Source organism: Lolium rigidum, chromosome 1 (genome assembly GCF_022539505.1).
Source record: "Lolium rigidum isolate FL_2022 chromosome 1, APGP_CSIRO_Lrig_0.1, whole genome shotgun sequence".
Classification (NCBI taxonomy): domain Eukaryota; kingdom Viridiplantae; phylum Streptophyta; class Magnoliopsida; order Poales; family Poaceae; genus Lolium; species Lolium rigidum.
In genome coordinates, this window is record NC_061508.1 from 289,638,809 (window position 1) to 289,666,414 (window position 27,606).

The window sequence follows — 27,606 nt, forward strand, 5'->3', positions numbered from 1 at the left end:
AGCAGCAGAGTTGCACTATGTTGTGCATCATTGCACGAGGCCTTGAGCGTGTGTAGAAGCTGTTGAATTCAGCCTTGTGCATGAGACCTTGGAACGCTCTGTAAACAAAAAGACCATAATTTGCTTGCCACGAACATCCTCAAACCATACTAGTCTTAATTAACTCGGTGCACCAGCATACACAGTATGGAATAAGCAGCTCGATCGAAGTCATTAAACTCATTACAAGTGATCATTTGGCTAGCTGAAGAGATCACAAAACAGAAGACACACCATTTCTCAAAAAAAAAAAAAAAAAAAAAAAAAAAACAGAAGACACACAGCAAGAACCAAGGAAAAATAATAGCGCTATAACAAAAATAACGTGGGTCTAAAAATACGCTTATTAAGCATGCTATAGCGCGCTATTAACGCTGAATAGCGCCGCTTATAGCGCTAAAATAGCAGTAGCGTCAGCTTTTCAAATATGCTATAGCGTCGCTATTAGCTGTTAGAATAATGCGCTATTTTTTTCCATGGCAAGAACCAGCTTTCAAGTGGCCATTCAAACTACTCAAGAACGCGCACGGCAGCATCGTCAGGCGACGCAGGAGTTGAGGCCCAAGCATCCCATCAACAGGCTCCTCCTCTTGCGTCTCGGCCGGTGGGAGCTGATGAACTCCGGCGGAGGCACCTGGTACAGGTCCTCGTCGACCGGCCGCACCACCCGGGAGGCGGAGGCGACTCTGGCCTTGATCGCGGTGGCGCGCTCCAAGCCGTCAGCCTCCGGCGCCCTCGTGCGCCGGACGCTTCCCTTCTCCCCTCCGGCCTTCTCGTCTTCTTGGGTGTCGGTTTGCGCGGCGGCGAGTACCTGAACCACACGTCGCTGCAGGCCTCCGGCTCCGGTTCCGGGGCGTAGTAGGACTCCGGCGGCGGGCGGCTCGCCGTAGTGGTGGTAGCAGTAGTTCCACTCTCCGAATGCCGGCACCTGCGGCCTCCTCGCCCTCTGCGAAACCAAAACCACAAGTAAGAGCTAGGTGTTAAACCACACTCCGATTCTTCAATGGTTGATGATGCCTGGTTCACAGACAATCACGCGTACTTACCACCATTTGGCTAACACTAACAGCCGAGAGTCCGAGACAGAATGAGTTGGACTGGTGGAGAAGAAGAGAAACAAGCAAGCTGAGGTCAGTGGAGTAGCTAAACAGAATGGAATGAGCTCTCCAATGGCTGGACACACGCGTGTTTTTATAGCGAGAACGGGAGGAGGAGCAACGCCACGCCGATCAGAGCGGCCGGCTAGCGACGACCGACCAGCGGCGTTGAGGCAGACCGGCATGGAAAGGCCCTTTAACGCGGCGCAGTAGCTCACTGTAGCCTGCCGCAGGCTAGCCTTCGGTGGCCCGGGACGAGACAGTGGGCGCAGAGAGAAACAGGCTATTTACACAAAAATAACCCTTTGTTGCAACTATAACACTGCACTCGATCCTCTCGAGCAAACTATTTCACCCATCTAACCCTTTTGTGTGGCGCCCCTCTCATGGGCGCTACACATGGCAGTGTGGCGCCCGTGCCTGCGGCGCCACTCTCCTACCCGACGTGGCGCCCTCGACGCTGAGCTGGTGCGCCGATCCGACGTAGCAGGATGTGTGGCACCCATGGGAGGGGCGCCACACTACTCTTTATATATAATGTCTGTCCAGAGATTACAGAAGATTGTGGTAGCTCAATTGGATGAAGCCTTTGCTTCCCAATCCTAGGTCATTAGTTCGAATCTCCTCACCACCCGAATTTATTTTTATTTTTAAAAATTATGATAGACATTGTAGTATGTTTAAAACAAGAAATCTAGTCTCGTACTGTTTTGTAGAGTTTTTTTATCTTCTCTTGCTTGCAACATTGCAGCCTTGTATATGTCAGTTAGTGGAGATGCGTATGGAGCGAAAGAGCCAATCTTCTCCTACTACAAGATTGCGCTGATTCACTTGCTTCTTGTCTCTGCGACGTGCAGCAGAACGCTAGCGGCCGCGGCTCCGGTGGTGGGGTGGCCTCCGGTGCGCTCGTTCCGGCGGAACCTGGCCTCCTCCTCGGCGTCCAAGCGGCCGCCCGCCGACCCACGCAACGGCGCCGACGACAAGGCCGGCTACAAGGGCCTGTTCGTGAAGGTGAACATGGACGGCGTCCCCATCGGCCGCAAGGTGGACCTGAAGGCACAGGGCGACTACGGCAACCTCTCCGTCACCGTCGACCGCCTCTTCCGGGACCTCCTCGCCGGTACGCACGCACCATCCGGCCGGCCGGCCGGCATACGAGTTGGATTATGTAGACAGTCTAGAGGACGGCAGCGGTGAGTACACACTGGTGTACGAGGACGACGAGGGCGGCCAGATGCTGGTCGGCGATGTCCCATGGGAGTAAGTTTTTCTTCAGTCTTCCAAATGCATGCAACGCCGAACTATCCGAGTATCTGTTCTTCTTGACTTAATTAAATGTAAAGCTCATGAATTCCATTTTCCAAAAAAATTATAGCTCATGAGTTCCTCTTGCCGCAATCGTTCTTGCAGCATGTTCATCGCCACGGCGAAGAGGCTGCGCGTGCTGCGGAGCTCGGATCTGAACGCTCCCTCGGTCGGTGCAACTGAAACTTACTAAATTCTGTTGGGATGTTTACTCCACAATATGCACTTGAGCTGATCCTTCGTTTCATGTTCTTGTTGAAGCTACGAGCGGCGCTGACCCAGGGGAGCAGCTGATCAGTGCTGAGCTATCTATCTATCTCCGTTTTATTTTTGTACTCTTGGCTAAGCTCTGCTAGTATCGATCTGTATAAAATTTGCCAATCACCTTGGGCTGTCATCATGTCACGTTGCTATCATCAAGTAGTAGATCAGACTTGTACTGTTAAGATCATGTATCTACTACCTCCGCTTCACGGAATAAGCGCGCCTCGTTTTACTGAGCTTTTTGTTTGACCAAGAATTGCTTCAAATAGATAAAGATTGTTTATATAAAATTAATATCATTAAAAAGTGTTTTTCAATACGAATCCAACGATACTAATTACATATAATATAATCAAGATTTTGTTGCTCAATTTTTATGGTCAAAGTTCAGTCTTGGGATGCGCGGCGCCTTATTCCTGAAACGGAGGTAGTAGCTGCAGTGTTGTAACTCGTAAGGTGTTGATTTTTGGAACGGCAGGAATGCCAAGTTTGGCTTTATCGATCGACTACTGTTCTTTTGCCTGTGAGAGGGAATCTTGGTTTGGTCAGTGCAGCGATAGCATCGCTGCTCTTCACCGTCCACATTGCAGCGTTGTATATGTTTATTCAGTTTGCAAGCAAGAGAAGATAAAAAAAACTCTACAAAACAGTACGAGGCTAGATTTCATGTTTAAACATACTACAATGTCTAGCATAATTTTTAAAAATAAAAATAAATTCAGGTGGTGAGGAGGTTTGAACTCATGACTCGGGATTGGGAAGCAAAGGCTTCATCCAAGCTGAGCCTACCACAGCCTTCAATTATCTCTAAACAGACATTATATATAAAGAGTAGTGTGGCGCTCTCCCATGGGCGCCACACATCCCGCCACGTCGGATCGGCGCACCAGCCCAGCGCCGAGGGCGCTCACGTTGGCTGGGAGAGTGGCGCCGCAGTCACGGGCGCCACATCGCCATGTGTGGCGCCCATGTGAGGGACGCCACACAAAAAGGTTAGATGGGTGAAATAGTTTGCCCGGAGGGTCGATCACGTGCTATAGTTGCAACAAAGGGTTATTTTTTGTGTAAATCGCCGGAGAAACAGGGGTCGGACGGCGTGGCCCTGCTGCGACGACGATCAAGCAAAGCTTTTACTACACATGATGGAGACCCTGTTTCCTCGCTGCACGTCGCAGCGGGTTCTAGCCGACTTGCAGCAGCCATCTTGTCACCCTCGTGTTATTTCGGCATCATTGCAACCTGATGAGAAGTTAAGATACACATTCCAACTCTGCACCCCCTACTGACTGGCAAAGTGGCAATATGCTTACAAGGGTTGTTGAGCAAAACCACAAATCCTCAAAATTTGAGCACAACTTGATCATAAATAAAAAATCTCCTGCTTTGTGGGTGTGTCCTGTTCGGGAACGAAGTAAAACAGAATGTTTTGGTCCATTCCACTAGAATGGGTTGGTTCCATTCTTGTGTTCTGCTGGGACCAAAAAGTGTAATGCAGCGGTTCATTTTATGTTCGGTTGAGACCAAAAAAACTGGAATGGATTGGCTAGTATTTGGTTCAGCTCACCTCCTTGCTATGCTAGGTGAGATTACCTCCACGTTTGTGAGCAGGCCCGTCTCCAGTAAATTGGGGCCCTGGTGCGACTTGCAAGTAATGTGCCTAAAGATTTTTAACCTCAAAATGCTAGTAAATTAGAACTATACTCTACTTAATTAATAGTTTCAGAATGTGCTATTTTATACAATATTCACAAATATATTGAGTATTCATGCTAAAAAGAGTAAATATAGCACTAGAATAATAAACAAACCTCATGTTCTACCGAAAAGCATTATTGGTGTGGTATCTTTTGAAATAAAATCCTCAATCGTACCTTTCTAATAAAGTAGCACACTTTTGAGACTGAGCTGCTGCTTCTTATGTCTCTTTTTTCTTAGAGTATTTTTTTCTAACACTTATTGACACTTCATTTTCTCATGAGTTGTCACGTTCCACAATTTAATAAATTAAATAAATAATCTTAAAAAAATTAACATGACTAGACGAGTTGCAGCGGTCATACACGCGTGATCGTCTGATCGCCGATCAACGGTTTGCTGGTAGCGGCGTAGGATCATCTCCTCATCAGGCGAACGGCGAAGGGATGGCCACGCCGGCAAGCACAAGGGTTCGGGAACAACAATCGGCAGCCGGCAAGCACCAGTGTCCAGGAACAACGATCGGCAAGCGAACAATCGGCCGCTCGCTCTTGACTGGGGAATGCAAACCTCGAGCGGAAGAATGATCGCATCTTTTTATTTCTTTGAGAACTAACTAGGAAATATGCCCGCGCGTTGCAGCGGATTGATTTTTACTAAATATTATTTTTTACGCAAAACGTAATACCATCGTCGAAAATATTTAAGAATTTGTTTGAGTTAGTTTTCAGGTGTATAAAACTGTTCATAAATCTCAGTCACCTAAATTGCATATTTGAAAATATGTTTTGTTAATTGTTAGGTGTTTAACACTATTCGTAAATCTCAGTCACCTAAATCTTTTTTTAATTAACAAAAACAAATAGTGAAATTGCATATTTAAGAAGTTCCAGTCTATGGAGTAGAACATGGTCTATTTTCTCAATTACTATAGCATCCCATGTTTCCTTTGTACAGGAAAAAATCCCCAATAACACCCCTTCATGTTTCCTTATAGCAGTAAAGTGCATCATTATAAAAGCAAATGTTAATCTACCAAAGAAAGAATCAAGCTAGCCACGTAGCAATAACTTGTACATCATTGTCTTAAACAGTCGTGTACATAATTATAAGCATGTATCAAGCACTCGGATAAAATACACCGTCAGGATTATGGATCCTTCATGATATTTCTCGAACTGTAATTTCCAATATTTTTCAAGAACATGTCTTCATTTAGGTCAATGTATAAGAGCATCTCCAGTCGCGTCCCCCAAACCGTCCCCCAAAGGGATTTGGGGCGCGCCGGACAAAAAAGCGTTCCAGCCCGCGTCCCCCAAAGCCCATTTTTGTCCGGCGCGCCTCGATACGGTGTCCGGCGCCCCGAGCCCGTCCCCGTCCCACAGGGGACGCACCGGGCACGCCGGACACAACGAAAAGCGAGGCGAGGAGGCGCGGGCCGACGCGTCGGCCGGCACAGGCGACTTTAACCTAACCGTCGCCTACCTCGCGACGGAAGTTATTCGCGCGCAGCCGGCATCTTTGCCTTAATGGCGACGGAGGGGCAGGCGAGACGTCTCGCCGGTGCCGCGCGGCCTCCACGCGTCGCCGGCGTTCGCACGCCACCGCCCGTTCCCGCGCGATCTTCCCGCCTCTTCTCGTCTCGTTCCCGCGCTTTCTTCCCGACGCCGGCGTCTATAAAAGGTCTCCCGGCTCATCAATGGTAGCCACCACACCCCGCCGGCAACGAACACAGCCCTCGTCGCTCCACGCCCGTCTCCTCCATCACCAAGGGCAATGGCGAACCGCCCCGGCGATGGCCACTTCCCTCCACCGCCGTCTCCTCCATTGGACGAGCCGGCAGCGGCGTGCGGCACTCGAGGAGGAGGCCCGCCAGCCGGCGTGAGGCGCAGCAGGCGGCGGATCTAGCGGCGTTCTCCGCCCTCGCTCCGCAGCCGAGGAGGCCGCGGCGGCAGCAGCGTGGCGAGGAGCAGAGCAGTGCGACGGGCCGTTGCGGCGTTCGACGCCTCGACGGGACAAGAGGCGCGACGGCGCCGGCACCGGGAGGACATGGAGCAGCGATGGGCCGACGAGCGCCGGCGCCGCGCGCGATGAGCGGCGGGCGCTGTTCCGTGAACGGCGTGACTCGATCGAGCGCCGGCGGCGTGAGTCGATCGAGCTCCAGCAGCAGGGCGACGGCGGAGGAGCGTCGACAGGCGGGAGTCGGCGCTACGGCGCTATGGGGGAGGCGGGCGGAGCAGCCTGGCGGCGGCCAACGAGTTTGCGGCGGCGATGATGGAGGCGCCAACAGATGTGGAGGAGGAGGCGCCAATGGAGGAGGAGGCCGAGGCGGAGGAGACCGAGGTGGAGGACGACGACGACGACGACGAGTTCGACCGGTCCGACGACGACGCCCCGCACCCGGACGAGACGGCCGATCGACAACGCGCCCTCGTCGAGTCCTTCGAGTCGGAGAAGAAGCTCCAGGACGACGCCCGTGCCCGCGAAGAGGCGCAGACTCGCCGCGCCGTCGAGCTCTCCCTCCGTGCGGCCCGGCGAGGGAGGGCGGAGGAGGACTATCGGCGGGAGCGGCACCGTCCGGCCACCGCCGAACGCAAGGAGAGGAGGCGCGCGCAGAGGAGCTGCGGCGTAGGGGAGGCGACGACGGGGCGGGGCCGTCGAACGCGCCGCCGGGCGGTCCGTAGCCTAGGTTTAGATGAAATCTAGCCGTTTTCATTCAAACTTTGTAATATATAATCAAAATTGAATGAAAACCTTTATTTTCCTGCACAAATATTCATTTGGGGGCGGCGTTTGGGGGACGCGGCTGGGGAGCGACGTCCCCCAAACGCGGCACGAGCAAAACACGTCCCCAAACGCTCAATCCGGCGCGGTTTGGGGACGCTTTGGGGGACGCGACTGGAAATGCTCTAAGCTAATGTAAAATTGGAAAAAGAGTCAATAGACCTGTCCTCCGTATCACATACCTCTTGGCATTGCTTCATATCCAAAACCAAGTAGTACATCTCAACTCTCAAGCATCGTGTACGCACTGTTGGAATCGATTAATATGCATCTAGACCAAGTATACATCTAAAGCCACGGACAGAACAACATCGCCATGACAAGAAAGACCACATCTATGTAAAGCTGGCACTCCACGCATCCACGCCCGACTATTAGGGCATCTCCAACGGGGCGACTCCATCCCGCGCCCGCGCGTCCGGATGGGTCCAGCCCGGACAAAACCCGGCCCAACGCGGGGACGCACCGCAAAAGCGGACGGCCGCGGCGTCCGGAACGACGCAAACCCGGCCCAAATCTGGGCCGGGTTTGCGTGGCCATGGATGGCACGCGGCGTCCTCGCGTGTCCGCCCTGTCCGCGTGGCTGGCCCACCTGTCGGTGCCCCAGTCCTATCAAATGTGGATCGGGGAAGGGGACTGTCCCTATCCGGGTCCCCACTTTCCACTCCGGCCGCACGCGCGAGCTCGAAGCTTCCGCGCCGCCATGGCCCCGAGCGCGAGTTCTCGCCATCCGCCAACGACCACGAGGCCGGCAGCAGCCGGCCAGCCGCGCCGGCGCCGTTCGCCATGGGGCCGCCGGCGACGCCCAGACGCGACCGGATCTACGTCACCGTAGCGGTGGCGCAGATGTTCTGGGACGCCGGCGTCCCAATGCCGTGGGGGACGTGCACCTCCCCACGGCCGGCACCCGAGCCCGGATCGGGTTCCGGTGCCGCCCATCCCGCGCCGGCCGCGCCCGCTACGCCGAGATCCGAGGCGCCGCGCTCGGCCGCCGGCGGACCTCCGGCAGACCCCGCGCACGGCGACGCAAGTCCCAACCGGGACTTGTGGTTCGAGGTGGAGCACGATGCGCGGCGGCGCACGTGCTTCACATCCGCGACGGCGCGGCCTCGCGCGCAGCCGAGCACGGCGCGCTAGGCGGGCCGGGCCGCCGCCCCGGCGGCCTCTACATCAACGAGCCCGCGCCCCAGCCCCGGCCCCGCGCCGCAGCCGCAGCCGCAGCCCCGGGAGGAGGAGAACGACCCGGAGCTGCAGGGCGGCGCTCGCGGCGTCCCGCGAGCAGCAGGACCTCGACGAGCTGGCCAGATGGCCGCTCCTCGCCGAGACGCCGCGCACCTCCGCGGCCGGAGGAGGCGGCCAGGAAGGCCCGGGAGGACGCCCAGGCGGACGCGTGGGCCTTCCTCGAGCCGGCGCGCCGTCGGAGGAGGCTACGCGTCAGCGGCGCTCCGGGAGGAGGAGGGCCGGGCCGCGCGCCCGGCGGAGGAGGAGCGCCCGGCCACGCAGCGGAGGAGCAGCTCCGACGGGAGTCCGCGCGGAGGGCACGGCTGCGCAGGCCGGCGAGCCCGCCGAACGCGCACTCCGCCCGGGAAAGGGCGCAGTGGGACCCCGGCCGGAGTCCCCGGTGCCCTCCGGCGTGTCGAGCCGGAACAGCGCGTCGCCGCCGGGCGGCGTCGTCGTCTATCGACGCCGACGATGACGAGTACTACCGGGGGTAGTATCGCCGGCGGCCACCGCGTGCTCGCAAAACCCCGGCTAGGGTTTGCTTTTTTAGTTTAAAGCCATATATGGCTTTCTTTTGTGTAAAATTTGCCCAAAATAGGGCTAAGTTTAATGACCAACTAGTTTAAATTTATGTTTTGTTTTTTTCCTTTTTTATTTTCATTTCTGTTTTATTTTATTACCAATGCGCTGCGTCCGCGCGTTGGGCGCAGCGTGGCGACCCAAACGGACACGCGGACGCGGCCGCTGTCCGGGTGTCCGTTCGGCCACGCAAACGGCCCAAAACGGACGGCCCGGCCGCGTCCCGTTTGGGTCGCGCGGTTGGAGATGCCCTTAGAGACCAGGCGCCGCGTCGCCGCCTGTCGCCTCAGGCATGCCATAGCAGCCAAGACGATATTAGGGGCCGCCTCAGCCATGCCCCTAACAACGATTGCTTTTGGAAAGACGCCCGAGTGTAATCAGAGACACATGTGTGACCTCTGCTTCGAATAAAGAAAAAGGTCTGTCAGCTGGCGTAGGATCGAGCCTCCTTGGTGACGGCCACGAAAGGCAGTTGTTGCCTTCTCAGAGTCAGGGTGCACGCCGCGGATGAAGTAGGCCGGCAGATAGTTCTCGTTCTCATCCGGAAATGCACGATTTTACTTCACATGAAATCTACAACAATTTAGGGTATCTGTGTATTTGATGCAGTTGGCCACAACGATGATCTCGGCGGCAGAGATCAAACTCGACGACAAGTCGACGACACATTCCGACATGGTCAGGAGAGTCGATGATCTCTGCTTTTCATACAAAGAAAGGGGTTTGTCAGCTGGGCGTAGGCGCCTCCTTGGTGATGGTCTGATATGATGCTAGCTAGCATGGCATAGCGTTGTGTTTCAGATCGCTGGAGGTTGGATCATAAAAAGGATCCACAATCATGACTGGCCGTCTCCGATAGGCCCGATTAATATCCAGGGATTGTGCGCTCCGGCGTGCAGGACGCAGCCGCATTGGCGGACATGGTGGAAGGTTTCGTGAAGCTCGCCTCGGAGGCTTGCCTCTCCACCAGTCTGGGATCGCCGCCGATGGGCACTGCCAATGAACCAGCAGTAGCACCAGAACTGTTGTTTCCAAAACAACGGTGTTGAGTACTGTACGTCGACCCCAAGCACAAGCAGGACCGCCAAGTGAATTCGCCGCTGCGTCAGGTCCCGGCACGGCGCGGTGACGAGTACGTCATTGAAGGTGGCCATGGATGACCTTGTTCTTGCGCGTTTCGATGGATTGGATTCGATCTGATCTGATTTTGAGGGGAGGCGGCTTGGCATAGTTCGCTCCCTGGCTATATATTGCTTGGACGCTGAAACCGACACAAAATAGAATTGCCATTATGTACGATGCATCGCGTCCTATCGAAGGAAACCGGCGACGGACGAAGGACGACGAAACCAAAAATAACATAGACGGACCGAACCACGGAAACGCTTCTCCCTTTATTATTAGGTATAGACTAGTAAATTGCCCGTGCGTTGCTACGGAATAAAACAAATTAAACATACAAAAACATTTTCTCATATAACATCAAGACAAATGTCATCTCTATCCTTTCTCCCTTCTCGACTATTCTCGACTATCGTGCCATAACCAATTTATTCAAGTGGACACCTCATTCATTTACCCGCTTATCTAGCAAAACATCAATGTGATGACTTTTTTTTTGTCTGTCACTATAAACATTGGTCTTTTCATGTGCAAGTGTCTTCTCCATAAGAATCCATTCTTGGATGAAAAGAAACAACAAAATGTGGCCAAAGATCATACCATATATAATTGGAATGGCATCCATTGATGGAATGTTGCAACATCAGAAATCCATATTGGGAACAAATCCACAACCACAGTGAAGAAACAAAATTCCACGTCAACCGGTGCAAACTTCATGAAAAAAGGGAATTTCTTAAATTTAAACATACATCAATCAATTTCAGGGAATATATTCCAATGTTGTGATGAGTGCAATGATGCAGATTTTGATTTAAAAGTATATGGGCATGAACTTCTCTGCTATACATATATAGCAGCCGAGGCGGCTCAACATAACATAACCCCAGTAGAAAAAACGTTGACCAATGGGGGAATGATCCCTCCCTTGGCTGTACGTTGTTAGGTAGGATGAGACTTTCCCGGTTTTATTCATCCCGGCTGCGAAATTACCGCGCATGGGGATTCGAACCCGGGTGGGCTGGCTGCGCACTCGCATGCTCTTGCCACCGAGCTAGCGCTCAGTTCTCTAACATAAACCTAGTACATGTCTCGCTCCGTCGTTATCCCAAATTCAAAAATATATTTAGGCTTTGCCTCCATTTCCACTCGTTCTTGCTCTTTGTGTGCCACTCGTCTCAACCTTCAGCTCTACCATTGTAGCTTCATTGTTGATTTGTATGCATAACTCGACTTACAATAGTAAAACTGCCAAATACCTCATATTATTATCGATGGAGGTCATGGTAGTGCACATAAGACACCTATTGATCCATTTATTCAGGGATGTCACCATCAAAAGAGCAGAAATTTAAGGTGTCAACAACAAACCTGGATCCTTCAACATTGCATGAAAATGAAATCAATCTCCAGAGCTTTGCACTTGACAGCACACGCTCATCTTGTGTTTATAATCCAGATTGAAGTAGATAACCTGTATTGTCTCCTTAACTTTTTTTTCCGGAGAATCTTACCCGAGTTTTGAATAAATAAAGAGTTAGTACACAAACACTTGGTAATCAATCAAAATATGCAGTACTGCACTTGGTAATCAATCAAAATACCCAGATTTTGTGGCATCAACCAGCGAGATGCAAAACAGTTATTTGTTGCACTTTGTGGTACGGAATCACAAATGCGTGTTCAAAGGAAAATAAAAATAGGCTGGTTTTTTTTGCGTCAAATACCTCACCATTTTGGAAGAATCGGGCTATATTTTCGTTTCAATTTCTATTCAAGAGTTTTATATGTTCCCGTACATTTTTGCAAGACCTCCAAACATGGGAACAAATTACTTCTCTTACGACTGCAAGAGGCGTACTATATGCTGGTTTAACTGGCCAGGAATTCGTCCAACGTTGCTACAATGGTTTGGTGATCTTATCCCATAAAGCTTTCAGCATTAAATGTCAAGCTATGTCATGGTACAAAGGAAGAATGGTAGTTGAACAGAACATGAGTATTTCTCTGCTATGTAGAGTTTTTGTGAACATTCGTACATGCTTATTTCACAGAATGTTCTGAAAGGGATGATACGGTTTCAAAACAATGAATCAAAAACAAAGTTTGGCTACTGTCTTAGTTTGCTATACTTTGTAAAGACTGAACCATGCTTTATCTGAACGAAGAATGATGTATTAACAAGACTCAGGCAATACATATTTGTGCAACACTGTCTCATCTGACACTATTGATATTTGATGACCGTTACACTGAATCACATTATGTTTGTGTTCCCGAAGCAGCTTAGAATTTCTGTGATAGTATGAAAATAGAATATGGTCATTCCTACTCTTTTCTCCTGAAGTCTAGTATGAAAAGGCAAAGGCTGATGAAAAGCATATAATGCTAGAAAAAGAGGCCTACTCAATCCCCATAACGCCAGCAAAGGAGGCAATTGAAAATTGTAACCAACATACACCATGTCGCATTGGTTCTCATTATCTGTACATAGTATTTGTGAAATGGCATATATAATACATTAAAAGCCATCATATGAATACTCTCAACAATGAATGGCATGAAAATCAAGAATGTTATTTAAAGTATATAATACATTAAAAGCCATCATATGAATACTCGGTAAAGCTTCTAGTGACTGAACATACTAACTCATTCGTTCCTAGAGGGACAAAGTCAACACTCACCATGTCGAAAAAATCAGAGTTGCCAAATAGAGCACTACCCACAATAGAGATTTTTTCCCTCTAGTCGGCAACTTCTCAAAATTCATACAGATGACAATGAAACCATAATAAGAACAAACATGTCTGGCCTTAGTAGTTATTTATATAAGCTGTGTTTGGCCCTATTATTTATTTTTTAGACTTCCTATCTGCAATCAGATCAATAGATAACATACTGCAAAATTGAAATGAAATTCAGTAGACTTCTATCACAAACTTAGTTGATCAGTTATTCGTGTCTTTGTGAGCAGCGATAGTACTGGTACCTTCCAGAATAACAACTTCGTCTAGTGTCTCCTCTGAACTTCTGTTTTCAGAAATGGTTTTTGGTTCTGGAATTGATAATTTCCCATGTGTGAAAGATAATACAATGTTTTCATCTTCCTTTGGTTTCTTGTAAAACCAAATATAGATAAACAATCAATAAACCAATAACTTAATGGGTATAAAGTGAACCGTGAATGCTCAGGAAACTGAGAAGTTGTGTATTTTGGCAGAGAAAACATTGGCTTACATGCATTTCAATATCTACAACTGGATAAGGGCTGAACTCGGCGACCCTCGAGAACCATCCAGGATCTTCCTCCTGGCACAATATGTGTCAATATGATAGTGCTGCAGACACAGAGACTGAAAGAACAACGTATAACTACCTGCAAAAATATAAACTATTACAGACGCAGGGACTGAAAGAACAATGTGTGTCAATAGATCACTACTACACAGTACATACGCATTGCCTCCACGATGCCATGCTCCCTGAGCCCGTGGCAGGTAAAAACACAAGCAGTATAAGCTAGCATTCACAAGGCATACACGACCATTGCTAAACTTGTGTTTGCCATGTATTTTCTCCAGTTTGAGCACCAATCTAAGACAAACTGAAACCAACATCCGGATAACCAGTGCCTCTATCACGACATTCCGTTGTTCTAGTATTGGAGCGAGCAAGAGACCAAAAAAAAAGTTTAATCTGGAGAACTCGAGGCAGGATTAGAAGGTTGGGGATCGGGTGGGTTGAATTACCAACCTGGTCCATTTGCTCTGCTCTGAAGGGTTCCACGCCCTGGGTCTGGGCCTGTTGCAGGCCCCGCTGTGGCCTGAAAACGAAAAAAAAACAAGATCACCAACAACAGATTCCGGTGGCCAAGAGCACGCAAAGAATATCCGTGATTTTGGACCACGGGGAGGGCTAGATCGGCACGCGTCGGTCACCTGCTGCTGGAGTCCGTAGAGGAGGACGGCTACGTCGTTCTCGAAGCGGGATACAACCGCGGAGGCGGAGGCGAAGGAAGCAGGCGAGGGCCCTCGTGATGTTCTGTCTTGTGCACCAGGTGAGAAGGGAGGGGACCGGGGAGAGGAAGTCGGAGGTGCAGAGGCGGAGATGGTGATCGAAGCTCGTGAGGTGTTAGGTTTGGGGGTCGGAGTCGTATGGTTTGATATCAGAATTTAGGAAGGGCTAAAATGCCAAACGTGCGATGGGCGACTCGACGAGCGACGCGGAATGTTGGACGAAACGGGCGACGGACCGGCTGACGACGGAACGCCTTCCCATTTTTTAAGTAGTAGAGATATAGAAATTGATCGCATCTACACCTAGCCGAGTGTGATCGTGAGGTATTCCATCGTGGCCTGCTAGAGCTTTTGTTTGTTGGTGCTGGGCTGCAGGAGCAAAATAAATGGGCCGCTGCAGCTTTAGAACAAGCAAATTAATTAACGCTAACTAGTACTACCGAGCAGAAATATGGGGGCCCCTAGAATTTGGGGGCCTTGTTCGGTCGATCAACTGGAACATGGCCATCGACGGGACTGTTTGTGAGTTGTTCTTATTTCCAACAACATATAATCAAAATTTCAGCAGCATTTCGTTTGTATTTTCAACAATAAGCGGTGCAAATATATAATCACAATAGAACAATATATATCATCAATGATATAACAGATTTTAATCATACAAGCATACTAATAGTTGTCCCGAATGATAAACCAAAATTTGTTGGGGTCTCCACTGATGTTGGCCTGATATAATCATTGCACAGCTCACCTATGGCGTGCAGGACATGTCTAAAATATATGCTAATTGTCCCGAATGGTAAACCAAAATTTGTTGCAACAACCCTATTACGAAGGTTTTGTCCTATAGTATGTAAAAACAACGCCACTTGTTTCTCCACACACAAATGTTGACTATTTTCTAGCAATTTGTGATCTCTCAATATGTCACATAGCTGAAAGAAAGGAGCTCTTTCAAACCTCAACATATTACTATAAGTCACATCAGATTGCTAAATTTTATTATTTAGATAGTCCATCCTTTACTGATCTCTTTCATGCATTGGGCAATATATGGGTTATACGTGGTCTTATCTTCCTTATAATAGATCGAGCAAGTACAACAACCGTAGCAACAACCACAAAAACAACAGCTCCCCTAATCATCCTTTTCTTTTTATCCATCCTCTTGCCCATCTACAATATATGTATGCAATCATAAATAACCACAATACACATGAACATAACAAATTGTACAGGGATTGATTTTTCTCACAAAATCAACAGGTAATTGATGCAAATATACCACAGATATGAACTAGAATCGATGTAATCAAAATGGGGCTAGATTTCATCTCACCTTGCAGAGAAACTGGCGTGTTCCATGTCCCCAACAACCGCCGCTGCCTGCTTGTCGTCTGCGGCGCTGCCTTCCTGTCGCTGCCGTAGTTGCTTGCCTGCTCACCGCCGTCGCTTCCATGCCTACCCGCCGCCACTAGCCTGCCTTCCTCCAGCCTCGCCTCGGCCCCCGTGCGCTGCTAGAACAAAAGATGGGACGAAGACGAGGAAACGATGAGACAAGGATAAGGTCAAGGTCGGGTGCGGGAGTGGCTTTTTCGGGGTGAGGGGGTGAGGGCGAGATGGGGTGAGGAAAGGTGGTGGAACACACTCGTTCCACCGATTCGGTGGAACCGACGTATTCCGCATCTAGAGAGAATATTCGTTTTTGTGGAACCTGTGCATTCCATTCCACTAGCCCAACCGAACACATGTATATATGAGCTCCAGGGGCAGAATCATCCCATTACATTCTACTTGGTTCCTCCGAGCGAACACACCCGATGTTTTGAATTTTACAAAATAGTAGTGACATGAACGGGACTGGACAAATGGAGGCCAAGCCACCCGTAGCAATTTATTTTCAAAATTCAGAAACGATATTTGTAAGTTTCAAAAAAAAAATCTGAACAAAAATTCTAGATAAGTATTCATAATGTAACTTCATAATATGTTAGATAAGTATTTATTTGGGCATCAGGTCCAATGATTGAGATGATGCAACACATCTCGGTAATACTACTACAATAAAAGAAAACTCCACAAAACTACATTTAAAATAAACGAAGTATTACTTGTACATCAAATGGAGTGACTTTTCTTTGCCAAGTGCACCGTACGTAGAAACACACGACAAAGATTTTGTGCCAAGTACACGCGATATGGCACTCGGCAAAGAAAGTGTGTCGAGGATTCGCCGAGTGTAATACTTGGCATACACTTCACCGAGTTCATTTTTTCTGGCTTTGGCCGAGTAATTTTTATACTATGCTCAAAGTTCGTTTCCTGTAGTGATAGGAGTTCAAATATTTTTCTAAAATGGTCGAAGTTATTTAGGACGCTTCAGTGCCCGATGCAAATGGATGCAAAGCGACTATTTGTGTACGTGCGGTTAAAATGGGTCTGCACCGCCCAACATAAATGGCATGTCCGCGGGATGCAAACCCTGCCTGAATTTGCGCTGCCAATGCATCTTCGCGGACGCTGCCTGGTCAGCGGATGCGTCCGCCTCATTGCCCTTCGGGCCCGCCTGGCAGCGACCGCCCGTGTTTCGTCTTCCGCGCGCGAGTAATGGTACTTGCGCGAGCAAACCGGCACCGACATCGCCATGGAAAATAGCTGGCTGTTCCACAAGATGAAGCACGACGCCGAGGCCGGTTCCTCTCGCGCCAAGAAGAAGAAAACCACGTGCAAATGTTGGTACTTGCCAGCCGAACTCGCACACCGGTTGTTCGAGGAGAACCGGCTGGTCCCTTGGCAGGATGCGGGCATGCCGAGTGGTGGTTGGTACCTCAACCACCTCCGTGTCCCAGTGCCTCCGGTGCCGCACGAGGGACGACAACGATAGTACGGAATCCGGCCGTCGTAGATTCATCCTCCACCGGACTCTACGTGACGATTCGGCCTTCACCCTTGACTCCTACAACTGGTCCACCTTCGGGACCTAGGAGTTCGACCCGCGCCACCGCGCGGGTTACCTAAGCAACGTGGACTTCTTCAAGCTTGGCGCCCTCTTCGACGATGAGGAGGATGACGAGGAGGTCACGAACGACGACGAGGAGGAGGCGGAAGAGGAGGAGGATGAACTCCAACCACCGAACCTCAAGGAGGACGAGGCCATGGAGATGGCCATAGGAAATAGCAAGCTCGATGACCTCGCTCCATGGGATGGCCTCGCCATCAAACCGCGGGGAGGCCACCGACCCCTCCGCCTCCTCCTCCCGCACCAACGCCGCCTCCGACGCCTAAGCAGCCTCTGCATTGGCAATGTCCTTGGGCGCCTCCGGTCTTTATCAATCTCATCGAAGACGATGACAACTAGGCAACCATGGCGCACTATGTAAATGGTTATATTATAAATGAAAAAAAGTTAGCAGTTGGGCCACTGGGCTACCTGACCCAAACAAAAATGATCCAAATTCGTGGCCCAATCCAAATGAACACAAACGGTCGGAATGTGTCGGGCCGCTAGAGATGCCTTATGACAAAAAGTCCACTCAGCCTCCAGTTTGTTGTCAACAGCATGCACACGTACTAGTATGCCTGGAGAGGGTGTAGTTAATTTTTTCATATCAAACAAGATCATTGCATGTATATGTGGATTACAATGTACAATTCAATCAATCGATCTAGCACCAATCGGCTAAGAAATCAATCAAGCACAAGTGAGCAGGAGTGCGAAATTGAGACCGGATGGGAATTGGTTAGTTAGTAGTCGAACTGCTGCCTTGTGGAGAAAGTCTGGCCGTACTGCCAGTCGGCCGGGACGACGTTCTGGAAGACGATGTTCTGTCCGCCGGTGGAGGTGATACTGAAGGAGAGCGCCTGGTTTTCCAGGCCTGACATGCCATGCCAGATGGCGCCCCGGTTCCTGGACATCTGGATCCACCCGGTGTTGGTCCCCTTGGCCGACATGCTTTTGATCGACCCACTGCCGGCCATGTTGGTCACCAGCACCACCTCGAAGTCCTTGAAGCCGGTGATGGTGAACCGCAACCCGCCGCTCCGCCGGCAATTGACCCGCTGATAGACGATGGGGACGATGCCGGCCTGGTAGGTGCTGATGTTGAGCCACGCTGGCTGGGACAAGTCGAAGTGCGCGCGGGGAGGGTTGCACAGCCCGCCATTGTTGCTGGAGAGGTTGTAGTTGGGCGGGCAGAAGTTGGTAGCGGTGACGGTGACGGTCTTGCCGGGCCTGCACATGCCGGACTTGCGCTGGTCGCAGATGATGGTGTAGCACTGCCCGCACGACGCGCCGTCGTTGAACAGCACCGTGCTCAGCGCCGCGTTGTTGGTGCCGTATCCCTGATCGTGCAGGTTCCCGTACCCACACGCGCCGACCATCGTGCCGGACCCCTGGCTGCCGCCGTAGAAGGTGGCGGTGGCCTGGAGCCAGTCCGCCCCAACCGCCGGCGCCGCCAAGCACACCACCGCGGCCAGAACCTGCAGGATGAAGAAGCCATTTCTACCTGCCATCTAGCTTCTCTCCTGCTGGTCCAAACTATTTCCGAACAGAGCTCAAGAGAGATGATTGATCCTGGCTCTAGCTAGCTCGAAGGTGGAATTAGAGATTTAGAGGTGAGGGATGATGCCGACAATGGTGGTGCTTAAGTAGCTCGAGGAATGTACAATCGCGGCCGGACGTACGGCCGTGTATGATACGCACGATCGAACCCAGCATATATGCACAGAGTTGACTTGTGCCTTCAATCACTCCTTTTGCACCTCTACCTCGCCATTTTTCTTCTTTTTTTTGACGGAAAGACCGGAAGCGCAGCTTGTCATTGACGATAGTGGAGTACATAGATGGCATTAGCCGCTAAACAACGATGGAAGAAGTATATATATATAAAAAATGCCCAGAGAAGGCATGAGCAACAGGAACCCTTTGGGATAACCTCTAACACCGAGGATTAATTTAGGACAATTCCCTCCAGAATGGTTTGGTCAAGGTCAAATAAACAACTCATTCACACCAGAGCATAATACACGAGTTGCTAAAGAAAACTTCACAATTGATTCATCTACCGGCAGTTAAACAAAACTTAATAACAAGACGGTGCAAGTCAAGTCTAATTATATCCGACTCAAACTGCAGAGTCAAATCAAAAAAAAAAAAAATTCCGCCTCTAACTGCAAGCTCTCAACTCCCTGCTGAATCCACGAAACGTTGCTATGGACTGTATTTTCTACCTAACTATTCATGATCGAGCAAAATATTTTTTTTTACGCGAAAACGCAAAAGCATGTGCCTGATGCATTGATAGAACGAAGATAGTTACAAGCCTAAGAAAGGGTCAAAACACCCACAAATCAAAACAGGGCTACGACTAAACGATGTTGAACACATGTTACAACGGACATCACGAAACACCAACTCATCAACATAGGTTTGCTTCTGAAAGATAATTTTGCCGGTAAGTCCACTTAGGACGAAATTGTTAAAATAAAGTATAAATTGGGGTTGCTCATTGGGGCATTGGGCTAAAATTCATAAGGCCCATACAGTAACCAAAAAATATCACACCTCACTTTTCACATTAGTTAGTGTCCCATACAAATATGTTGATCATCCTGCTGCTCACACTCGAAGAGAATGTCTTTCTTCTGAAAACAGTAAGATGTTAGTGTTTTTTCGAGCACCCTGCTACACATGAAATGAACTTTAAATGTTTAATATAACATATGAAACAAAACAATGATGGAATAAACCATTTTACCATTAACGTATTCTAATGCACCATCTTAAAATAAAAAAAAAAAACAGGCTAGGACTGAAGAGTTGAGTTTGCTCTGTGCACGGAACCTCCCATGCACGAAAACATTAGGTGTCGTTGCATATCATTTCATTTTAGAATTCTGAAATTTTATGAAACTTAATGAAATCTGCAGTATAGATTATCTCAAAGCAAGAAACATAGTGTATCCAATGGTAGAAACTGGCACGGGCGGTCACGTACGTGCACGAGATTAAAGCAATTTCACGCTAGGATTGCAACTCTGAGCAACACTCTGCAGAGCACCGCATTAATGGTATGTAAGACTACCATATACACGTTAGGCTTATATGTCTAATTGCATTTTCTTTGAGTCATTTTTGGTATTGTCTAAGTTCTCTGGTCGAAACATCTAGAGATAGGAACAACACGGGGTGTTGCAAATGGTATCTCCATTACTCCGATGTCAGCCTTTAAAGCAGTATGTCCAGCGGCAAGAATTTTGAAAACCTAGTGTTACTTTTCTATTGTGAGGAGGAGTTCCTTTGGGTTTTTCCTATGGTAAATGTGCATCCTTTGGTGGTTTCCCTCGCTATTTTCTAGAGGGTGGGAATTGGTATGCTACCAACACCTTCCATGTGCTTTTCTTCCCGGAGCTTCGGTGTTGTTTATGTTGTGTGTGGTTGTAGATTTGAAATGAGTGGGACCGTGTTTCTGTGGTGAATTTTGTCGTTTGTTCGTTGTTACTTATGGTGGGTCTATGTCCTTGATTATTGTACCACCGCTTTGATCGCCATTCTGGCCATCTAGAAAAATATTTACCCTACCGGAGCCTCCTCCGCTTTTATTCCTTCACCACACTGCCCACCCCACCTTCCGCCCTAGCATTGCCGCTCTCCACCGCATCTCTTAGCGACATGTACCCTTCTGATTCCCTCTCGTCCGCCAATCCCGCCAAGCCAGAGAGGCTTACATGTCGGCAACACATCTAGGATGACGAGGCTCCGACGGTGGTGTGGAGGTTGGGTTGGCGCCGACCCTCTATTTGGCGACTCGGTGTGACCCGGTCGACGGACAACCGACACCCCATCGAGGAATGCCGGCCACGGCAGCTCCCTCCCATGTTTCTGAGCGTACGCCGGCCACGGAATCTTTAACATCAAGCTTCGCTAGCATTTTTTCCTAGGGATTGTGATGCGTTCGTTGCATGGAAAACAAAGAAAAAAATCCTATGGTTGCAACCACAAACGCACCAAGATCATATCTAGGACATGCTCGTAATGGATAAACCGAGGTTAAGGTTAACTCACACAGGAAGATGTTCACTTGCCGATCTCAAGATCATGATGAAGACGAGTGCTACAAATTGGCAGCACTTCCGTACTTAGTCACACGTACGGCTTGATGACCACATCCGATCCCATGTTCCAACGGGCCAGCGGAATTAGAGGATCCAGCGGGACAATCCAATAACACTCCGCGGCGTGGTGGTGTTGGTGGAGACACTATTTGAGCAGGGCTAGGTAATAGCCCTTGTTATATATGTGGTCGTTGATCCCGAAGTTGTAGAATGTCCCTCAGCTATCCTTGCAAACACCGGAGAGCGTTGCAACATGTTGATATCGTTGTGAGTTCCTTCCAAGCCAAAAAAGCGTGCCCGCCTATCGTCCCACTATCGTCACCATTGCCATTTCCATTGACATCGCTAGCAAACCACCGCGACCGTCCCCATACTGATGAAGATGCCTAAGTGGCTAAGTACGGCGACCAACTACCACGAGGAGGGATCGTTGTCATGCTGCCGTCGTTGTCGGTCACCTCCGCGGGCACGAAATCTGCCGTCATCTCCACGGGCGGTAGATTTTTTTTTTTTGAAAAGATCGGGCGGTAGATTTCCTCAGGCCGCAAGCTACCGAGGCGTTCAATAGCCACTCCCGCCACCGGAGTGCAACATGCATTACGTGTGTTCATTGAGTTTATATGAAGGAATATTCCATAGGTACTACTTGTATTCCATGTGTTGGATTCAAGTATGGATGCCATGAAGATAAAGATACACCTTGTGTATTGGCATCAAAATCATCGATCAAGATAGTATGATAGAGCATGAGAAGATACAAGGTTGACCAATACAAAGAGTGAAGAATAGATTCAAGTTTGGTCAACACATGAAGCATGAAGAATGTGCCACTTGAAGTCACATGGTATCTTTCCATGGGCATGCATGGGCATGCATCAAAAGTGAGACCTCATATAGCCCATGAGAGGATGACGGCAAGTGGTGATCGTCATCAAGGTTGAGTTGGGAAAGTTCAAGTTGAGCATCTCGAGAGGATTATATGCTTGAAGCTTGCCGTCCATTTGATGATAATGGACATGTGAAGATGTACATCAATGGAGCTTTCCCATCATAGTGTATGGGGGAGCATTTGTGAGTCTTCACGAAGTAACGATGATCAAGTAAGGCATTCCGGCTTGAGTGGGGCTTGAAGAGCTATCATCAAGATCAAGCGGGACGCGCAAGACAAAGGTATGGCCTTGGTAGGTTTTCCTTTTACCGCTCTCAAGGTGGTTGTTGGGAGACCGGATTATAGGATAGATAGTCGCACTATCAAGAGGGGCTTTCGGTTGGGTAACTTGATCACATCATCTTAGGGAGCTCAATCAATTGCATACTTTTCATATCCCTATTGCTTCTTGATGTTTCTCTGTGAGAGGTTCTTGAGCTTGTTGCTAGCTTTACAACAAGCCCAAGTTCATCGAAAACGGAATCCGCATGCATCTTCTATTGCGTTTTCGAGTTTGGACGTCTTCACCGTTTCTTGACGGTGGGAGACTTCCTCTCTAAAAACATATAAAAATATCCTGTGAGGAGTCTCCATATTTGTTGGGATTCTATTCGTCGTTATCTTTCCAATAAAATTGGTTTCATGTCAATCGGGGTCCGAACACAAAAGTTATCACAATTTTTTTTATAACATGTTTTTCCTGCTGGCCCGGTTTCTCGCCCGGCGTGACCGGCCGTCCCACCGGTCGGCCCGGTTCAAACCGGCCCGTGGACTGGTGCCAACCGGGCCATGTACTATAAGACACAGAAGTGTCCCGGTCATAGCCCGGTCTCAGGCCCGGTTTGGACCGACCGGGTCCGGCCCCTCATCCGGTCTGATCGGGCGGTGGACCGGCCTCCCAGGCGCAGGTTCTGCGCGACAAAGACCCGCCCCGGTCAAGACCCGGCGCCAGGTCCAGTTTGTACCGTCTGGTCCGGTCTGTGGCCCGGTCTGACCGGGTCCTGCACCGGACGGCCCGGCCTTAGGCCCGGTTGACCGGCCGCCTCGACGGCTGACTCAGCCCAACTTTTCCCCAACGGTTATATTTGCTCTTGGACTATAAATAGCCCTTCTTCCACCTTGGGTTGGATAAGTTCTTCCACTCTCTCTCCTCCATTGTTGACTTTGAATAAGTTGCCCTCTCTCTTGATTCCCCCCATGATTCTTGCTCATTCTTGAGGGATCTAAGAGAGGAGATCTAGATCTACAATCCCCACCAATCCATCTCTCCTCTAAGTGAGGGGACCCTTTGGATCTAGATTTTGGAGTCATTTGTTGATTTCCTGTTTTTTCTTCCTCTCCAATCTCATCCTAGCATTTGTTGCTTCGGTGGGATTTGAGTGTGAAGGATTTGAGCACCTCTAGTGTTCTTGCTTTGCACCATTGCATAGTGTTGAGCTCTCCACCACGATTAGTTCGAGTGAGAGACCGTGATCAGCTTGTTACTCTTGGAGGGAGACCTCCTACTTGGCTTGGCGGTTGGTGCTCCGGTGATCTCTTCAAGGAAGATTGTGAAGAGGCCCGGGCTTCTCCTTCATGGAGCTTGTGAAGTGTTTGTGGAGCTTGCCATCTCTGGAGTGGAGGAAAAGCTAACCATAAGGAAAGGGCCATTATCCTTCGTGGGTTTGGCTCGGAGAATAGGGTGAGCCTTCGTGGCGTTGGGGAATCCTTCGTGGGACCTCCACTCCTCCAAACGTGACGTACCTTCTTGCAAAAGAAGGGAACATGGGAATACATCCTCGTCTCCGCGTGCCTCGGTTATTTCTATACCCGAGCTTTCTTTCCTTGTGATAGCCATCGTGCTTGAAGTACATATATCTTGCTATCACTTGTGCTACATATATCTTGTGCCTATCTTGCTTAGATCTAGTTGTTGTTGTTGCACTTAGTTGAGCCTAGCATATTTAGGGGTTGTGCTTGTAAACTAAACGTTAGTTTAATTTCGCATTCTTACAAGCCAAATCTGTAAGAGTTTTTAAACTCCTATTCACCCCCTCTAGGCGACATCTCGTCCTTTCAAACGGCGACCAACTACCACGAGGAGGGATCGTTGTCATGTTGTCGTCGTTGTCGGTCACCTCCGCGGGCACGAAATCTGCCGTCATCTCCACCGGCGGTAGATTTCCTCAGGCCGCAAGCTACCGAGGTGTTCAATAGCCACTCCCGCCACCGGAGCGCAACATGCATTACGTGCATGTACTGGAGTGCCAGCGCCGGTGGGCACAAGCGGTCCGTTCCTGCAGCGCAACGTCTCGCTGCTTGTTGGCTGGCACCTCAACCGTGCCACGATGATAGATGGGGCAACACTGGAAGATGAGACATGTCGATGCATCCCTTCTATCTCGCAGGCGCTGCGGTATGACCGCGAGTACCTACGGACCGATTTCTGGCGAGGTTTCCTAGCCTGGGAGAACGAGGCGCGGCGGGCGACGCATGAAGTGCGCGATTTCTAGACCCGTGAAGATTACGGCAACCTCGTCATGGCCACCGACGAGGAGGGGGATAATGAAGATGAACAAGAGGACGACACGCCTTTCGCTGCGGTGAAGCAGGGTGGCGCTCCTGCCCGATGACTACAATGAGAAGGCAGCCTTCGCTCGAGCCTTGGATGATTCGAAGGGCGAGGAGGAGGCCAAGTTGTTGTGGGATGGCCTGGACGGGGTCGTCTATCTGACGACGATGTTGGCGAAGCATAATGTGTCGCTGCTTGCCTGCCACTGCCACCACCATTGCCACCGCATGTGCCGCCGCTAGCCTCGTGGGTAGGGCAGCAAGTTCCACCGCCGCAACGGAGTGTGGCTCGCGACATCCTCCGCATCGGGGGCCGTCGGAATACCCAACGTGGGTGTAGCAGGGCCCATGGACACTGGCCCCGTTCGTCGCCCTAAGGGCATCTCCAACGCAGCGACCAAAATGGACGCGTTGGGTCATCCGTTTTGGGCCGTTTGGGTGGCAGCGCGGACACCCGGACAGCGGCCCGCGTCCGCGTGTCCCTTTGGGTCGCACGCTGCGCCCAACGCGCGGACGCAGTGCAAATGTGAAGAAAAACAAAAAAAATAGAAATGTAAATTTAAATGAAATTTTATTAAGCATATGCCCTGTTTTGGGCAAATTTGTACATAGCCCTATTTTGGGCAAATAAACTAACAAAAGAAGCCCTCTATATGGGCTTTAAAATTGAAAACAAATCTAAAAAAAAACCTCTACTAGGGTTTGGTCGAGGACGCGGTGGCCGCCGGTGCGCCGCCTAGTCCCTGTGGACGTCGTCGGCGTCGGTGTCGACGATGTCCCCGGGCGGCGAGGCACTGTTGTGGCTCGACCGCGCCGGGGACTCCGGCCACGGAGACCACAGGGCCTCCTCCCAGGCGGAGTGCGGGTCCGGAGCCGCCCGCCGCTGCTCCGCTGCAGAAGCCCGAAGCTACGGCTCCTCCCTGAGGCGCTGCTCCCTCTCCTGCCAGGCGAGGCGCCTGGCCTGCTGGCGCCTCCCCTCCTCCGCGCGGCGCCTGGCCTCCTGGCGCTGCTGCTCCTCGCGGCCGAGCCTGGCCTCCTCCTGCCGCCGCGCCGCGCGGGCCTGGTCGTACAAGGCCCAGGCCTCGGCGTCGTCGACCGCCTGCCGGGCCTCCTCCTCCATCGCGGAGGTGCGAATGACCGCTTGGAGTTGCGGCCACTTCGTTTCCTCCTCCGCCGCCGATATTATGAGCGCGGCGCGGAGGTCGGGGTCTTCTTCCGAGCACTCCGGCTTGGGCTCCAGCAGCAGCAGCACCGGTTGCGGCAATGCCGCGCCGCCGCGGGCGGCCTCTCTGATGTGGAGACCGCCGCGGTTTCCTCCGGCCCGCAGCGCCGGTGGAGGGCGGCGGCGGCTGCTGCTGGCCTCCGCGTCGTTGGCTCCGGGAGCGAACCGTCGCTTGGGGGCCATGGCGGCGGTTCGCGTCGAGGAAGTGGAGTGTGGAGTGGGGAATGGACTGGAGGGCCAGATCCCTCTAGTCCACATTTAATAAGCCGCCTCGGTCACCGACAGGTGGGCCCAAGGGAGACGAGCAGGCGAGCATCCGGACGCGGCCGGACGCCGCGTGTCATCCCCGGCCACGCAAACTTGGTCCAGATTTGAGCCGGGTTTGCGTCGTTCCGAACGCCGCGGCCATCCGTATTTGCGGTGCGTAACCGCGTTAGGCCGCATTTTTATCTGGTTGGACTCATCCGAACGCACGGGCGCGGGATGGATCGCCGCGTTGCCTAAACCCATACTGACATGTACTCTAGAGTACAGTACTAGCTCACTCATGGTCCGCGGAGGCCCGGGTAAACCGAAATAGATAGTGGGCTAGTGGCCCGGTCAGCGTACGTCGGTTCGGCCTGCCGCGTGCAGTGCAGCAGGGCTTCGTGGTCAGTCATGCCGGATGCCGCGGCCCAGCGGACAGTGCATGCGTTCGATCGTACGTACTGGTAGTGGTATGGCCGCAGTTGGCACCTCCGGCCGGCCATGGACGAGGACGAGGACCACCAAAAGCCAAAGGCAGTCCTATATCCGCAGTGTAGTGTGGGAAATACTATGCATTTCATTATCGGAAATTCATGGCGCTGTCGTTGTGTCCAGAAGCGGCCGGCCGGCGCAGAGGTTGGGTGCAGCGCATGGCACGGCCTTGGGTGTGGAGAGGCAGAGGCTAGCTAGGCCGTAGAGCTGCCGGTACGTACCAGAAGCTGCTGAATTCAGGTTTGGTTGCTACTGTAGCAGTAAATGTTTTGCCGGTGCGTCGCTGCCTCGTCCTGTAGCTGTAGCTGCGGCGCGCCAAGCCGATCGGTGAGGGTGGGGTTCGGATGTGCACTAGATGTACCGGAGACGTGTACGACACCATTATCGGTCCTCCAATTGCTGCACCATCAGACCCTGCTGATCCAGCCTTTTGCATCGACCAGGGAGCTGAACCCAGTCAGATTACTAGTACAGTAGATTACTGGCTGTCCAACACATGAATTTGCGACGCAAATCATACGGTGGATGGATATAGCATGTCACATTGTCACATGGTCTCCAGCTCCAGCCAGCAGGTACCTGCCTAGATTCCAGATCGGCCGTTGCATGTAGCAAGCGACGTGAACCGGGCCCAGATCGTACCCAGTCGCGGTCTTCTCGATCGGTCTCCGGCGCCGCGAGATCAGCGCACATGCACCAGCGGCGGACGTGGTCGCGTCGCGTGCATGTACAGAGGCGGCAACGGGGCATGGGGTGCATGCAGTGATGCATGCCAGTCTCAGGCGTCCAGCCAAACCGGCTGCAACCTGGGCCTTTGCTCCTGAAATTGTTACAGTACAGATTGAAGAGACACAAAGAAATAGATCAAATGATTTTTCTTATTTCATTGAATTGTGAGAGATTCACTTATATACAGGTTATATTGTCTCA

The 27,606-nt window shown here is 50.9% G+C and overlaps 1 protein-coding gene and 2 pseudogenes across 1 annotated transcript; 1 reads left to right on the top strand and 2 right to left on the bottom strand.

Annotated features, from left to right (window-relative positions):
- Positions 1-577: 577 nt before the first annotated feature.
- LOC124659901 lies at positions 578-1,091 on the bottom strand (annotated as a pseudogene).
- An 804-nt stretch (positions 1,092-1,895) lies between these two features.
- Positions 1,896-2,704, top strand: LOC124659910 (annotated as a pseudogene).
- A 15,165-nt stretch (positions 2,705-17,869) lies between these two features.
- LOC124683893 (expansin-A18-like) lies at positions 17,870-18,607 on the bottom strand. Its single transcript, XM_047218320.1, has one exon. The coding sequence runs from the start codon at positions 18,503-18,505 to the stop codon at positions 17,870-17,872; it is 636 nt and encodes a 211-aa protein (XP_047074276.1). The 5' UTR covers positions 18,506-18,607.
- Positions 18,608-27,606: the final 8,999 nt, after the last annotated feature.